Below are 15822 nucleotides of genomic sequence, written 5' to 3' on the forward strand. Positions count from 1 at the left end.
ACTCCCCTATTGAATTTCTTCTTTTCTAAAGTTTTTTTTGCAGGATCACTCTAGGAAAGAAGAGGAAAAGAGAAAAAATATTACAGAACAAAAAAAAGGGGTTCCCGAATATAAAATTAGCATAAAAAAACTAAAAACAAAGTTAGCTAAAAGACAAATGAGTCCTCTTGGAGACCATAATAGTCAAAGAAATTAATTCTGAAAACAAAGGCATAGTATGTTTGGAGATAATTAAGGTTAAGGAAGAAAAATCTAGTTAAATAAAAAATTTTGCATCAAAATATAGTATATTAGATTTAATATGATAAAGAAGTTTAGGCTGATCACAAGATTCAAACTTCTAATTAATTTCAAATCAAGCTTGATTAGACATGAAAAGCACTTGCATGGATGCATCCATAATCACCATTAGTAGGCATCTACCACTTAAATTGCTGACGTGGCCTTATCGCCACATCAGCTCACATGCCAGCGCACGGCCTCACGTGTACTATAGTGTTACTTTGTGGTCTCTCTCTTATCGTGCTCCAGTACCCCCAAAGGCTCGGCCTTCTCGCGATCATTGCTTCGACCCTCGCCATCGCCATCTCGGACCAAGGTACGGCCGCTGCTCGCGGTCACCAAACCCTCCGTGGCCGCCGCCGGTCCTTCACCTTCCCTTGCCTTCTGACTTTCTCGCCCTGACCCTAGCCCCTGTCGAATCCAAACCCTAGTCGCCATCGGATCCAAGCCCTCCAAACGCTGCCCAAGATACCTAAATTCTAGGGTTTCTTTTGATTATTGTATTTTTCTCCTGAGTTTGGTTGTTTACCTTTTGCAGTTGATGTTCTGAGGGCTAGAGGCGTTTTGCAGAGCCAGATGGTTCAGCCTACTAAAGGTATTTCGTAGTTTTTTTTTTTTTTTTTTAATTCCAATGAAAACTAGGAGCTTGTTTGATTATTTTTTTCTTGCTGACCATTTAATGTAGTATTCTATGCTAAATTGTAATTTTTGGAAATATAATTATTGTTGATAATACTTTTCTTTTACGAGATGTGATAGGAGTTCGTATGTTCAAAAAGTACGGTTTTATGGTTGATGGGTTTAAATGGTGGGAGCGAGGAATCTCTATTGCGGTTTTGATTGGTGAGAGTTGAAAATTGTAAAAGATGAATTGACTGAGATAGTCGGATGATATGGTTCACAGCCACAATATGGGAAAAATATAATCAGTGGAAAGGTTCCTAGCATCTCTCCTGTTGTTTGGGATCTTTCCTTTTTTCTTTTCTTTTCTTTTTTTGTTGTGTTTGATCTCTTAATGTTCTTATTTCTTAGTTAATAACTTTCTGATTTTTTCTCAATTTTTCAATCAACCTTTTGATGTTTTCTTTCATTGAAAATATTTGGAATTCCAAACTTATGATGGAACATAATGTGGCAGTGAATTAAGATGCATGATTTGCATGCTGATGCTCCTTGGGAGAGCTCCTTTTCTTTTGTGCATTGAGGCTACTTATAATCGTTTGTTGAGGGGAAGGAAGGGTATCATGGGTGTTCTAGGTTTAGATTTAAGCTTTTAGTTGTTGAGATTTGAGTTAGTTGTAGTTTTCCCTACATTGTAATGGAGAAAACCACCCTGAACAAGGCCATTTTATTCCCAGACTGATAGCACCCTCTTCTTCTAAGTACCAAGCTGCTTCTTAAACCTAACTAAAGACATGTTATATTTCTGTTTTGTAAAGATATTTTTGGGTTAAAAAAGGACTGCATGACCTGTATCTCTATTGTCTACCTTTATTGTTGAAACAAATCTTAATGATTTGTGGATTTGATAATTTCAGTCATGAGAGCAACATATCAGTTTGGTATTTGAGATTTGACTCTGCTTTTATAAGTTTAGGGTGTTATTGGGACAGTCCTGAGAGCAAACATCGGTTTGATATTGAAGATTCAACTTTGCTCTAAGTTTAGGGTGTCATTACAATGGAAATCTTACTATGGAAAGCAAAATTTTGATAAAATTGTCTCCATTTTCTGCCTTACTTTTTTCCAACAGCAATTCTGTCAATCAGATACTAAAGGAAGATTGTAATAAACAGCAGTGGAAGCTTATAAAGAAAGAAAACATCGTATTTCTTTTGCTCCTTAATCTTTTTTTTAATATTTTTTTTAAACTCATAAAGATATCCATGCTTGAATTTAATAAACTAAATGTTAATTCTGATTTTTGATTTGTCCCATGATATCACTAATCTTCTATCAAGGATGAATTACACCTATTCGACCATAAGTCTTTGCATTAGTTGCTCATGCATGGAAGAAATTTTGGATCATTTTTTCCAGCCCAAAGATGATATATAGGCTTTTCTTATTTTTCTTTTTAAATGGGTTGCCTCATTTTATAAAACTTGACAGCTCAAGGGATCTTCATTTAGTATGTTTTTTTAGGGATATCATAGATAGATCGGGGTTCCAGTTTCTACGTAGATGTTGATGATGCTCCTTTTTTGCATTGGAGATGATGCTCCTTTCAACCCTATCTTCCACTTGGAAAAGATTAAGTAATTTGTGTGAAAAGAATAAGAAATGCGAGTACCATAACATAGAGACAACTAGACCAAGCTATATTGAAAAAAATTAACCAATATAGATTGTTACAGTGACTGAATAATATATGGTGGATGATACTGAGAGATAACTTTATAGGAAAAATTATACATGTGCAAAATTTATGAGGGTTGTACAGTATGATTGTCGTCAACCTATGTATATGCTAACAAGATTCACAAATTTGGTGTCAGACCCTATATAGGTATCATCTTGGTATAGTGTTGATACGTCCGGTATGAGGGTCAATTCGGTGTATCGATAGTTAGTACACCCTTGTACCACATACCGGTGCAGTATCGAGATACATTGATATGGATCAGTATGGCATACCATGCACACAACAATACTAGAGAGACTAAGGGGCTGTTTGCTTGCTATGTTTCATATGTTTGTTTAGATTTTTTTTGAAGCCAGGTTTTAGTAGTGACTTGTGGAGATCCCAATTTTGTAAATCTAGATGCTGATCTGTGTTTTGTCAACACAAAGCTTAGCAAGTAGACCGTGTTTGTTAACAAACCAATTGATCCCAAAAGCTTAAGGTAATAGGGAAAGAGTCAATAGTGCTTATCACACTTACAAAGATATTGTTTGCTTGTTGAGATTTGTTGTGTGTTTTGAAGGAATAGTCATCATTGATGAGCTTACCCCTTCCACTGACATGTTTTATGATGTTTTAGATGATTTAGGAGAGTGGGAAGCTAGTAGATAAAGTGAAAATCAAAAGCAAATGCCAGAAGAGCTTTAGTTCTAATATTGACAAATTATAGAACAAAAAATGCAGATATTTTTGTCGAGCAATTTGTATATGTAAAATTAGTAAAAATGAATATGATAACATATAATAGAGAATATCTCAAGTCATATATCAAAATTTAATTAAAGAAAATGTATGATGTCTAAATCAGGGATATGGTAGGTAGATGAACTGCAATAATAGACGAAAATCTGGCAACAATAGGAAGGCCAAAGTGTGCAATTTTTTTCCTATTTTTGGAGAGAAGGATGGGGCAAATCCTTGCCAAGCTTCCGTTTGAAGCAATAATGAAAGCAGCGAGTTAAGTAGCAGCAAAGAGTAAATTGAAAATAAGCTAATCTTGTGAACCCAATCACAAATCTACACTTAACAAAGATTAGAGACTGAGACCAAAATGCATATTCCAAAGAGATCAAAACCTGATCGAAAATACATACTTTGCAGAGATTAAAACCTCAGTCACACCATTGTGGAGATGAACCCTACCCCTGGAAGTAAACTTGAGCTCCACATGCAAACTTCAGCGAATTTAGAAAACCTAGCATCCACAAAGGTTCGACTTCAAATTACTGAAAAACCAGTACTAAAAAAACCATATGAATGATCCAAAGATCTCACGAACAGAGTGTCACACTCAATTTCAGACATTGTAGTGGAATGAAGCAAGAGAATTTTCATGCTCAAGGTCATATACAGTAGTGTGTAATCTAAGGAAGGGGAATGCTGCTAATTAATTAAACAAACATGCCCTTTCAATCCCCACTAAGGCTAGGCGTAACTTCTCCCAACAAAAAAAAAGAGGACGATAATAGCTCAGGGGAAATGTTCTATGCAAGAAATATGGGTTTGTCAATTGTTTTTTTTGAAGTACAGTTGGTTTAGCATGGTAGATGGGTTTGATTTTAAGAAAATTTTATAAGAAAGATGTGCTAAATTTAGAATTTTCATTAGGGAATAATGAAGTCTGTCGGTTTTCCAGCAGAATCATTAGAAGAAGAAAGGGAATTAGGAGGAGGCATATCAGATTTCAAGGTGCCTCATCTCTATGTCGAGGTTAGATTGTATATTGCTAGAGTTGGTCTTCACTGGTGTTTGGTGAGTGAATCCAGTTAGAAATATGTAGAGGTCTGTAGGTCTGTGAGGGCAAGAAAGGGATTTGGGAAGGGAAGGGTTTTGAAAGGGGAAGGAGGGGGTGGGTGAGAATGGAAATTCTGCATGGTCGAGGGTTTAGCAATCAACTAAATGCAGTTTGTGACGTCTCATTTTGAAAAAAAATGCAGATTCCCTATTTTAATAAAAGGCAGCTTTTGTATTTTACAAAGGACCTAGTAAACTTAAACTTTTCTTAACCTAATTTAACAATTGTTTAACTAAAACTCACTTCGCATTGTACCTTAAGTATAATGGTTTTAGTAAAGCTATGCATCCAAAGAGGCCCAAAGGATGTATATATGAGAGCTAATTGCACATGCATCAATGGTTATAATGGATCAGTAAGTAGATGCACTTGTTCCAACCGAATTGAAAATCTCACACCTTGCTCGTGCTTGAACTTTGATCCTAGGTGTTTTCCTTTTTTTTTGTGGAGAAAACATGGCTTTAAGTTAATGATGAAATTTTGGGTTTTTTCCCCTTTTTTGTTGGAGAAAACATGGTTTTAAGTTATTGATTTGGTAGTGGTAATTTAGGGTTCAATCAACAAGCATATTTTCTTGCCATGAACTAAGTTAAATTGAGTCCAAAAGTATGTGAGAGTAGGTTATCGGAATTTGGCCTAGTGGACTAATTAATTGATTTTCTATAGAAGTATAACAAAGAAAAATATTCATGAAAGAACATATAGCACTTTGATCCATGGTTGGCCGTGCTATCCTGAATTGCCTTGTTTGGGGCGTATCGAATTGGACTAGTAGGCAATCAGGACAATTTGCCCTGTTGGCTGAAAACAAAGGCTGATCGTTTGGTTAAACCCTTCTCTTGATCGATTAAACCCTCTCCCTAGTTCGATTAATCCCCACATGTGGCGTCACCAGTCAGGGTCCCTTTTCTCCGCGTCTCTCTCTATCTCTCGCTCTGTTAGGGTTAGGGTTACAGTTCCTCTCGGCCCTTTCCTTTCCTCCCTTCTTCTTTCCCTCCCTTCCTCTCCCTCTCTCTCTCTCTCTTGTTCCACTAGGGTTAGGGTTAGGGTTCAATCCTTGCCTCCCCCCTTCCTCCCTCCCAGTTTGTTACTCTAGGGAACAACACGGTATGGACCTGTACCCTGTCGAATCGGTAGGCGGCTGGTAGGCTTTTCGGTACTGGTTTAGGGAACCTTGCTTTGATCAATGGATGTTCCAAATGAAAAGCGGCAATAGTTTGGGAAGATTCAAGACCTTTGCAAGTATGATGTTGTACTATCATAGTGTGGTTACAGTTACTGATGGGGGAGAATCAATGTGGCAACAAGGAGCCTTGAAGGTTTGTAGCAAGAATTTAAGTTGGTATCTTGGATCAAGGTGGAGAAGATCATCCATGGTAGTGTAATTAATAAGTTATTGTTGCAAGATGATTGGTGCTAGTGTATAGTCCTAATTGTAATATTTTCTTTACTTGTTGAAAGCAAAAACAATCATTGAGGCAAACAATGAAGGTCATAGCTAAAAGTAGGTCCTAGGATGGCCTTTTTCTGATAGACTAGAAGTTCATGTTGCCTAGGCACTCACTCAAGTTACAAGTGTCTCAATGTGCAGAACATGCTATCCTTCTAAAATCTCACATAAGGATAATTCTGCTGCACGAACATGCATATGCACACATAAATATATTAATGAATATGCATAGGTTTCCAATATTTGTTTACAATATTGTTTGTTAGGTTGTTTTTGACAACATAATGGTAACCTGTGATAAGAAAAGAACTTATATATAATAAAATAAAATTAGAAAAAAGGTTTGACACTTTCATAGAATCATTTGAAATGATGGATATTGTAGTGTCATCATTGCATTTATGTAATGTTCTAAGTGCTGCCTTTTAAGCTGATGTGAGTAAGAAGACTATAAACTACAGATGAGAGTCACCACTTTTGAAGGTCCTAAAAATCTGTGTTTGGATAACTTAGTCATAAATGCCATAAAAGATAAGGGAGAAAATTGGATTGCACTATAGGCTTAGTTCAAGGGAATTTTGTATTATTTTTATTATTACTTATTACAACTTTATTAGTTATTATTAGGAGTATATCTCACATCTTCTAGAGGACGGCCCTTGGTGTAATGGTAAGGTTGCTCCATTGTGACTTAGGTATTATGGGTTCGAAACATGAAAATGGCCTCTTTGTATGTGGGGTTGAGGCTGTATACATTTGACCCTCCCCACACCCTATAGAGCATTGTGCACTTGGACACCCCCTTTTTTTTTAATCTCACATTGTTTGTGATTCATTGGTAAAAGAGAGAGCCTTCCTCCCCAATATATGAATGGTATGCCACATAGTTTGTTCATCTTTTATTCTTTTACAATCACCTCAAGATGCAGGTGATTAATTTTGCTTAAGTTGTCACTAATGTTAAAGTACAATTGCCTCATGCATATTATCCAAATTTATTTAGATTCACATTGTCAGTTTGAGTTGGAAACTCACACTCTTAAAGTGCAACATATTATTGCATACTGGTCTGATTTTTTAATGCTTCATGCACTTTAGTTTTACTTGATTATAATTGATATTTGATAATGTGATATATAGGAGAAATGGAGCATCCGGAAGATGAGTGTCGGATGGTTGGTGAACATCATGGTAAACATGATGATGAGGTAAGTCTAGTTCACCTGATTAGTGATATTTTATAGTCCATAAGTGCAAATATTAAGCAACATTATTTAAAGTTGATCGTTGATCTTAAAAAGTTAGTTATCTCTATTTTGTTTTATATATTATATTTACTAATATGTATTTGTGAAAAGCACTTGGTCTTCCTTTTTCTTGGAAATGATTAAAGTAATCTATATTGTGCTGGTGCCTATTGAAGGCTGGCACACTATATGTATTGTGCCAAGTGTTTAGGATAGCTAGGCATGGTTCTGAAAGAGAAATGCAAGGTTTAAGCCTATACCGCTACATGCTGTGTTCTATAATGATGCCGTGTTTAAGTTTGTATTGCTACTATGCAACGTGCATCGCTGGGGCACACATCAATATAGGCCTGTACATGGTGATACAAGTTGGTATAGATGACATACAGGCACACACTGGTTTACAATGTTGATAACCTGTTGGGGTAGACTGTGTCATACATATAGCACGGTATAACAGACTAATTGTTGATCTTTTGCGTATGGCAGGGTGTTTTCTTTACAATTAGAAAAACCCAATGGTTCTGAAAGGGAGATGTAAGGTTTAAGCCTATACCGCTACATGCTGTATTCTATAATGATGCCGTGTTTAAGTTTGTGTTGCTACTATGCAGCATGTATCACTCGGACACACATCAATATAGGCCTGTACATGGTGATGCAAGTTGGTATAGATGACATAGAGGCACACACTGGTTTACGATTGATAACCTGATGGTGTATAATGTGTCATACATATAGCACGGTATAATGGACTACTCCTTGATCTTTTGCATATGGCAAGGTGTTTTGTTTACAATTAGAAAAGCCCATGACTAAATTTGCCTATGATGATCTGTATAATAGGTTGGGATTGAATTTGATTAACAAAATAATTAGAATTATAAGAAGATTAATCAGATGCATTTGAGGAAATTATGATTTTAATAGAAGCTGAATAGATAAAATGAAGATGAATTATAGATATATTTGAATAAGGTCTGTATCACCATTCTTAGGGGTTGTTTGGTTGACAAGTTTTAGTAAATAATAGATTAACAAAAACCTCAAAAATGATTGAGTTTTACAAACTTGGTTGTTTAATTGTTTTCTATAAAACTTGCTTTGCCAAAAATGACAACTCATCAAACCTAAAAAAGAGGCCTAATGTCAAATAGATTTCCCCAGTTTTCATAAAACCTGTTTTATAGTGAATCATATTTTTAAAAAAACTTATAGACGATCAAGCAGCCTATTAGGATCTTTTTAAGCGCTATATTGTGTCGCTCAAATCAAGGTCGGAGGAACCAGTACCGGTTCTCCAGCGGCACGAGTTGGTACGGGCCGTGCTGGGTCTGTACTGACAGAGGGCACGGTACCATGGGAGAGAAGAAAAGAGAGAGAGAAGGGGGAGAGAGGGAGGGAGGCTGGTGGAGGCCGCGATCGGTTTTCTTGTTTCATTCGGCCTCCGCTGGCCCTCTGCGGCCTCCGCCGGCGTTCCAACCTCTCCCTCTCCCTCTCCCTCCTCTGCTCGCTCTCTCTTTCCTTCTCCTTCTCCGGCTCCGGCAATGAGTTTCGTTTTTCGGAACGGCCGGAACTGCTCGGTTCGGGATTTTTCTGCCGACCTTGGTTCAAATAGATGTAGGAGTAGCTTTGAAAAAGATGCAAATAGGTAAAAAAGCATTAAAGCAAGCTGGATGTTGCTTGGGATCTAAAAATCATAGAAGTCAAGAAGTCAGCTACTTTTACAAAATCAATAAGTTTTTAACAATATGATTTTGAAAATAGAAAAATTGCTAACTGATTGGAGAACTTTACATATCTATAATAACAAGGTTGATGAACAAAATTCTACCACATACTGGAATTAATCAACTCTGCAAGTTATGCGAGAGGATGTTGAGAACAAAGATCAAGATTGATGACATAATCTTTATAGAACCAATATGGATTTATACTAGGAAGCCTAATAATGGAGAATAGTTTCTTGCTTAGTGAAATTATAAAGAATTTAACTAAGCATGAAAATATTTTTTTTGGTTGTTATTAAATGTATAATGCTACACATGGATTCAAATACTGGTGGAATGGGACAGTACCACCGGTACCACATCATTCTATTGTGAAACCAGCATCAATACATGTGTCGGGGTATGAAACAGTATGTACCAATACATACCACTTGTACTAGTCTGAATTGATGATACTGTACTGACTGTACTGGTTGGTATCAACAAATTTTTTAATATTTTTGATTTCAGTTTCGGTACATATTAGTCGGTATTGATACCGTATTGATACCATACCATTCCAATGGGAAAATGATATGTGGTTTGGTACTGTATTTAAAACCTTGGCTATAGGTAGTGGTTTCATGGGCATTTTGGAAGAGTGCTAAGCATAAATGTTATATGGTTTTGAATACTAGGAAAAAAGTTCTCGGCATGGATGATGGACTTGATAGAGATGCTAATGTTGTCACATTTGGTAAAACTTAGAAGATTAGTCTAACAAATAAGTACTAAGATGTATGAGAATTGGGACAATTGAGGATACTGAAATGGTGTGGGCATCAGAAAGGTAAATGTTTTCTTTGGCTGCATAGGGTGCCTAGGTGCTCGCTTTCACATTAGTTTTGGGTAGAAAAAAGGGGCATCGGAGCGCACGAGGCTCCCACCACTATGGGGTTTAGGAAGGGTCAAATGTATGCATCCTTACCCTTGTGTGCGGAGAGGTTATGGTCAATTTCATACCAAATTAGATAAACTAAAACAATAAAGAAAGTTACTTATATGTTCATACACTAATTTTTGCAAAAGGATATATAGAAAAGGTAACATTTACCTGCTATGGCATAACTACCATCATGAACGAAAACATATAACATAGTTATATGCAGTTCATGAGTATTTCATGAATAAATATGAGTAATTTGTTAGCAATGTAGAAATTGTGATTTATTAGGTTGGTTTGTTATTCTTTTTTCCCGGATTAGAGCTCAAAGGTTCTTTTAGCCAATAAAATATATAAGTAATTTTTGGTAATTTGGAAATTTGTTGCTATTTTCTTATTTTTTTCATAATATGTTGGGGTGCCATTCTGGTGGCATTGAGCTGGGAACGCTACCAGTGCATGATACACTAGTGCTGTTTGGGATAAATAACTATAGTCCTATTCAATTTCTTGTTCTGCAATTAATTTTACATAGTGAACTCAGAATTTATAATTTGCATTTGTTCTTGTAAACCTCGTAGGCTGATTGATATTCATCAGATATTTGGTACTAGTAATCTGCTATATGATCTTCAGCTGGTTTTCAAGATCAGAACATGCAACTAACACATAACTGAACCTTATAAATATAATTTTTTGCTTTGCAGGAAAGTGCTGCACGTCTTGAGGAATATAAGAAATCAATTGAGGGGAAACTTGCTCTTCGTCATAGCAATCTGAATCCTGAAAGGCCTGGTAACTATGTAGCGAAGCATGTCATCTTCATAAATTTTCTGTTGTTTTTTGACTGTATTCTGCTAGAAAGTTAGGGATTCAAGTTTAGGATTAGTTACTACTATTTCATGATCGTGTTAGATGTCAAAAAGTTACATGAGCCCTATCACCTTGACATTTAATAAAACTAAAACAAAATGATCTATGGACATCCAGACATCAGAATTTGCCCCTCCGCAAATGCAAGTGACATACCCAATAACATTTTTAGGTGAGGAGATGCAATATTTCATCACAAGTGATGGCATGCAAAAAAATTGGTAGGTACTTGGACTATATTATTTTTTTTTCCAATTCTGGTTGTGATACCCCAAAATTATGAAGGGAATTGTTTCTACTGCTCCTCACCTCAACAGCTGATAAGCAAACCATTCTTTGTGTTGTTACAAATTTTTATTATTGATGCTGTCAGATGTCCCTATGCAAGAAAATATGGAGTTTTGGATTCCCACAAAAATTAAGGTTTTCTTTTTGCATTCTAGTGAAATTGGTCTTCTTATGTGTGAAGTATGGAGGAGAGGTGGCGAGCTATGTCTGTCCTTTTTTTTAAAAATCTGATACAAGATCCCTTGTCCATGTGCCTGAGTCCTGCACCCCCCCTCCAACCCACAAAAAAAAAAGGAAGAAAAATCCAGCATCAGTTGGCTACATACAGTTGTTAGCAGTTTCAACCAAGACTCTGGTGTTGGCATGATATGCTTATTATGATGGAATATAGTATGTCCACTTGGAATGCGCTGGTATGGAAAGTTATGCTAGCTTGCAGATTCATTTTGTTTTAAATAGATCAATTATATTGCTTTGTACTAGTGCTTAGACATGTTTTAGACAAATAAATATAGTCTTAATTAGTCCGTAGAAATTGGGAATCATTAATCATCTTACATATCTATACATACTGGGATTTAACACTTGCATTGCGTGATTTGTCAAAACTAACATTTCTGAACAGTTGTATACACCTATTACAATACAAATAAGCTCAAATCTATGATATAACAATATGAGTATATGCAACTATTTTTACACGTTAATAGCAGACTTTTAGTGTTGTAAAAATATTGTCAGCACTATGGGAAGTTCATATTACTAATGGTACTAAGGAATGCTTATATACTATGTCATACCAATTTATAATCTTTGGTCAAACTACATGCCGACTTTTATTGCTATTATGTTCAATTGTTGATCACAGTTTCAAATCCTATCAGAAAAGGTAGTTATGAAGTGATTCAGATCATTTTGCAAAGATACTAAAAGGTTGTTTAGATTGGGTATGGGTTAAAACAGGAAAATTCAGCATAAGGCTATACTGCTACATACTAGCATGTACTGATGCGTATTGAAACAACACAAACTGATACAAAGTCAATATGCATTTATACAGATCAGCACACTTGCTAGAGGTGTGCACCCTTGTACCGGGTGGATAAACTGTCAGCACATATATGTTGTTGATATTGCATGAAAGGGAAGGTGCTCTGAATGTTTATTACATCAATGTATGGCCGCAAAATCAGATTGAAAAAACAATTATATAGTGATTGACATTTCATCAGCCAGAATTCGCAAACATTTGCGGTTGGAGAGAATTTTGAGAACTTGCTAGAAGACTTTCCGATCTGTAGATAAATTAGTGGATATTTCTTTGGACTTTCCAGGTATTGGGTTATGGTGTTTACAAATGGTTACCTAATTTTGCTGTCCTTAGGTACTGTTCATCATTGGAATGTTTTTTTTCTTTTTTGGGGTCTAGAATAGCCTCCTCATTTAACTCTCATTCTTTTCTGGATACTAGACTACTCAATTACTTTGTACACTGAGTGGTTGATGAAAGGTTTCAGAAACTTTTCCCCCTTGGCTGGGCCCATCAAATTTATGTTACAGGAATTCTCTGTTTCCTTCAAAAAATTCAGTGAAAAATAGAAAAAAATTCAGAGATGGAAACATGCCAAGGGGAAAAGTTGTATTATTTGGAATGTTGGAAGCATGCTAAGGGGAAAAAGTTGTATTATTTGGAATGATTGAATGTACGATTCCAATGTTTTTAGACAGAAAGTCTTAAACTGACAATATTTAAGGACAAGGTCATATCTAAACCAACAAAAAATGCTAAATAATTGTGTCACACATCACTTTGCAGTCTATGTTATTCAACTGCTTGATAATGATCTAAAACTACAGAGATGTAATGATGTATAATTGTTGACTTGATGTTAGGGATGGCAATAGGTTGGATAGGCAATTACCTGTACCCGCCCTGTACTTGCCTCGAGGCCGGGTGGGTAGAGTTAGAAGGGGCATATTGGAGGATTAGGTCGGGTAAAGCTGTAAAAATCATTATTTTTTGCATACAAATCATTTTTTTTTGTCTCATTAGGGGATTTGTGAAGAGTCATATATATCTGGGTCGGGCACGGGGCAGGTTTTGCCATTACTCATACCCGCTTTGGATCCATAGCGGGTCGGGTAGAGGCTAGAGTAAAAATATACGGCTTAGAAAGGAAATGATTTTTAAGGGTGGCTTAACTTAGTTTGGTTGGGCTTTAAAAACCATTTCACCCTGATTCTGTCTTCTAGTTTTAAAAAAGTGCTAGAGTCAGACATCAAAGATAGGCAAGGGAGAGAGTGCAGGCATCTTGCAACCCAACAGAGAGCAAAACTTGTTTGCAAGGTTCGCCATCTTTGGTAGCGGATCTCGTACCGTTGCCATCATGGTATAGTGACAGTATCTTCGTAAGGGGTAGGTTCAGCTTACCAATACTCAATACACCTCTCATACCGCGTACCGGTAGGTATACACCAGTATTGACCCCTACGACATACCATACTTGGTTGAGTGATTAACTTAGCTAGTCTTCGCCTTTGACCTGACCAGGAGAGAATATACGGTCAAGCCTAGCCACCCTTCCTCACCTGCCCGAATGGAATACATATTTCCATCATCTAGTTGAGAAGGGAAAAGGCCCGACATGGAACTAGATCGTGAGTCTTCTAAACAATTACATTATGGAGAAGTCCATTTTTGTCATAATCGATCCATATCCTACCATAATGCCTGGAGAACCAGGCTTGCTTAGGTTTCCAATCTAGCTTACTATGCTAAGTGCGAAGGAATTTCTCTAAGATCATACAAGCTAGCTAGAAGGTGAAATTTGGAAATGGCTATGAACAACAGACATTTTCGCATATATGTTTTACCCCTCCATTTGCTACCCATGTCCCTTCATCCCCATCCTCATCCTTGTCCAAATCTTTTGCCTTCTTGTGCCACCATCCTTTGTTCTCTTTGCTTTTCTCTTCTACTCTGCATAGGCACTATGTGGAACCCTAGTTGCTCACAAAATGTGGCCATTTTTTAAAACTCTTGGTTCCATTTTTGAAGTTATGCATAAAACAAACTATATGTAGTAATAGAAGTTTCATCTTCTTTTCCATTTTATTCTATCTTGTTTTATTAATTTGTATTTATAATTGATTAAGTAGTATTTTCTTCATTAACTTCTATAATTTTTAGATTTAGGAGGAAATGTATGTGTATATTATTTATCTAGATCTACTTATGAACAATACGTGGTGAATAGTTAACAAGACTTGGTAAATTCAAGAAATTACTTGATTGAGTGATCCACATGGATGATCTAACGAATGATGATTGAAGGATATTGATTTTTAGATTTTGCTGATTGGGATATGCTAACAAATTCTAACTTTGGCTTAATTATAACCTGAGGCATCAATTTTTTTTATTAAATAATTGAATATGTTTGAAATTTGTGGTTTTGCCAACTTCCTGTCATATCTCATGGAGGAAAGTTTTGTCTTTAGCTAAAACCAAATGTCTGCTTTTGTTAGTATTCTTCTGTGAAGCTTAGAATGGACTTCCTTCCATATTTATATTTAAGATAAAGATGTTATCCAACTACTGCTTAATAGTTTTGAAAATAACAAAGTAAATTTTCAAGTGATGTTCTGAATTGTCTTGTCGAATAGTACATCTATGGTTACAAGTACTTTTATGAAGTTGATGGATTTAAAGAAGGCACACTGGGGTTGGTCATGGGTCTATTACCAACTATCAGGAATTTGGAATGAGTGAGGGTATTCTTAGTGAAAGCTATGAGAAATTTCACCCTCAGCTAAGTGATTATTAACAGATGAGATGACAGAGTCTGCTGTCTAGTAGCTCTCTTAGATGACACAGTCTGCTTTCTAGTAACTTTCTTACACAATGTTTTAGAAAAGGACTGATGCCAGCCCATGTCAGTCACTGGATGTTACAACACCTTTATCGACAAACTGTTCAGCCAGTACTCTGCTGTATCCGTATGAGTGGGTATGTAGCCATCATTATGGGCTGTACTGATGCTACTTGAATCCTTGCTCTTATATGCTCAATCAGTTTTGGTGGATTTTTGGTATCTTGCTATTCATGATCTTCTTTCTCAATTTTTTTTTCTGGGTGTAATTTAAAGGTTTCTCAGCATTATACTTGTTCCACTAGTCTATAACATATCAAAGAAATGAAAGTTTTAAAATTTGGAATATATCGTTAGGATTTTGTATGTTGCCCCCCCCCCCCCCCCCCCCCCCCCCCCCCCAACCCACGAAAATAAAAACTCTCCTTACTAGAAAGAAAATTTCCATGCAATCTACTAGAAGCACTCAAATATCAGAAGCATAAAGAAGATATAGTGCCAAAAAATGTAGTTTCATAATTTAGATTCTTTAACATGTCATTGCACCATAATAAAGACACATTTCCTCAATTCCAATCTAATGGTATCAAAAATATAGACACCGTTGCTCTTTCCTGATGCCATATTATCGTAAATATTGACAACTCTATCATATTCCATTCAGATTCAGATCATAACACTCTATTGAGGTCACGTAGCAAGTTTTCCTTTTCTTTACTCTATAGTTTCTTTCATAAAAAAAGAGAAAAAAAGATAAGTGAACGAAATATAGAATATCTTTACCATAAATAAGTGAATGAATGATTCCAAATATCAAAAATCATCACATCTATCCATCAAATGTTTTCTTCATAGTTATGCATTATTTTTATTTTTAAATTTGATTTTTAACTATTTTCTGTTTTAATTCAGTCTGCTTTTATTTTTTACATTAAGTTTATTTTTTTATTTTCCATATT

At 36.0% G+C, this 15822-nt stretch overlaps 1 protein-coding gene across 6 annotated transcripts in view; it reads left to right on the plus strand.

The window, feature by feature from the left end:
• The first annotated feature begins 505 nt into the window (after window positions 1-505).
• The window catches only part of LOC103698142 (regulator of nonsense transcripts UPF2-like), a 44050-nt gene continuing 28733 nt past the window's right edge, over window positions 506-15822 (plus strand). Inside the window, exons 1-5 of one of the 6 annotated variants that reach the window (XM_088719957.2) lie at window positions 533-598; window positions 821-877; window positions 7072-7139; window positions 10538-10625; window positions 11147-11404. Coding sequence is in view for 2 of the 6 variants with exons in the window: in XM_088719953.2 (XP_088576079.2) it covers window positions 859-877; window positions 7072-7139; window positions 10538-10625 (175 nt within the window). In the remaining 4 variants the exon portion in view is untranslated. The other 5 variants (XM_088719955.2, XM_088719953.2, XM_088719958.2 and 2 more) reach the window with 5 other exon arrangements.

This window comes from Phoenix dactylifera, chromosome 4, assembly GCF_051530095.1.
Source record: "Phoenix dactylifera cultivar Ajwa chromosome 4, Ajwa_hap1_PhDact_Kaust_v1.1, whole genome shotgun sequence".
In the NCBI taxonomy this organism is placed as follows: domain Eukaryota; kingdom Viridiplantae; phylum Streptophyta; class Magnoliopsida; order Arecales; family Arecaceae; genus Phoenix; species Phoenix dactylifera.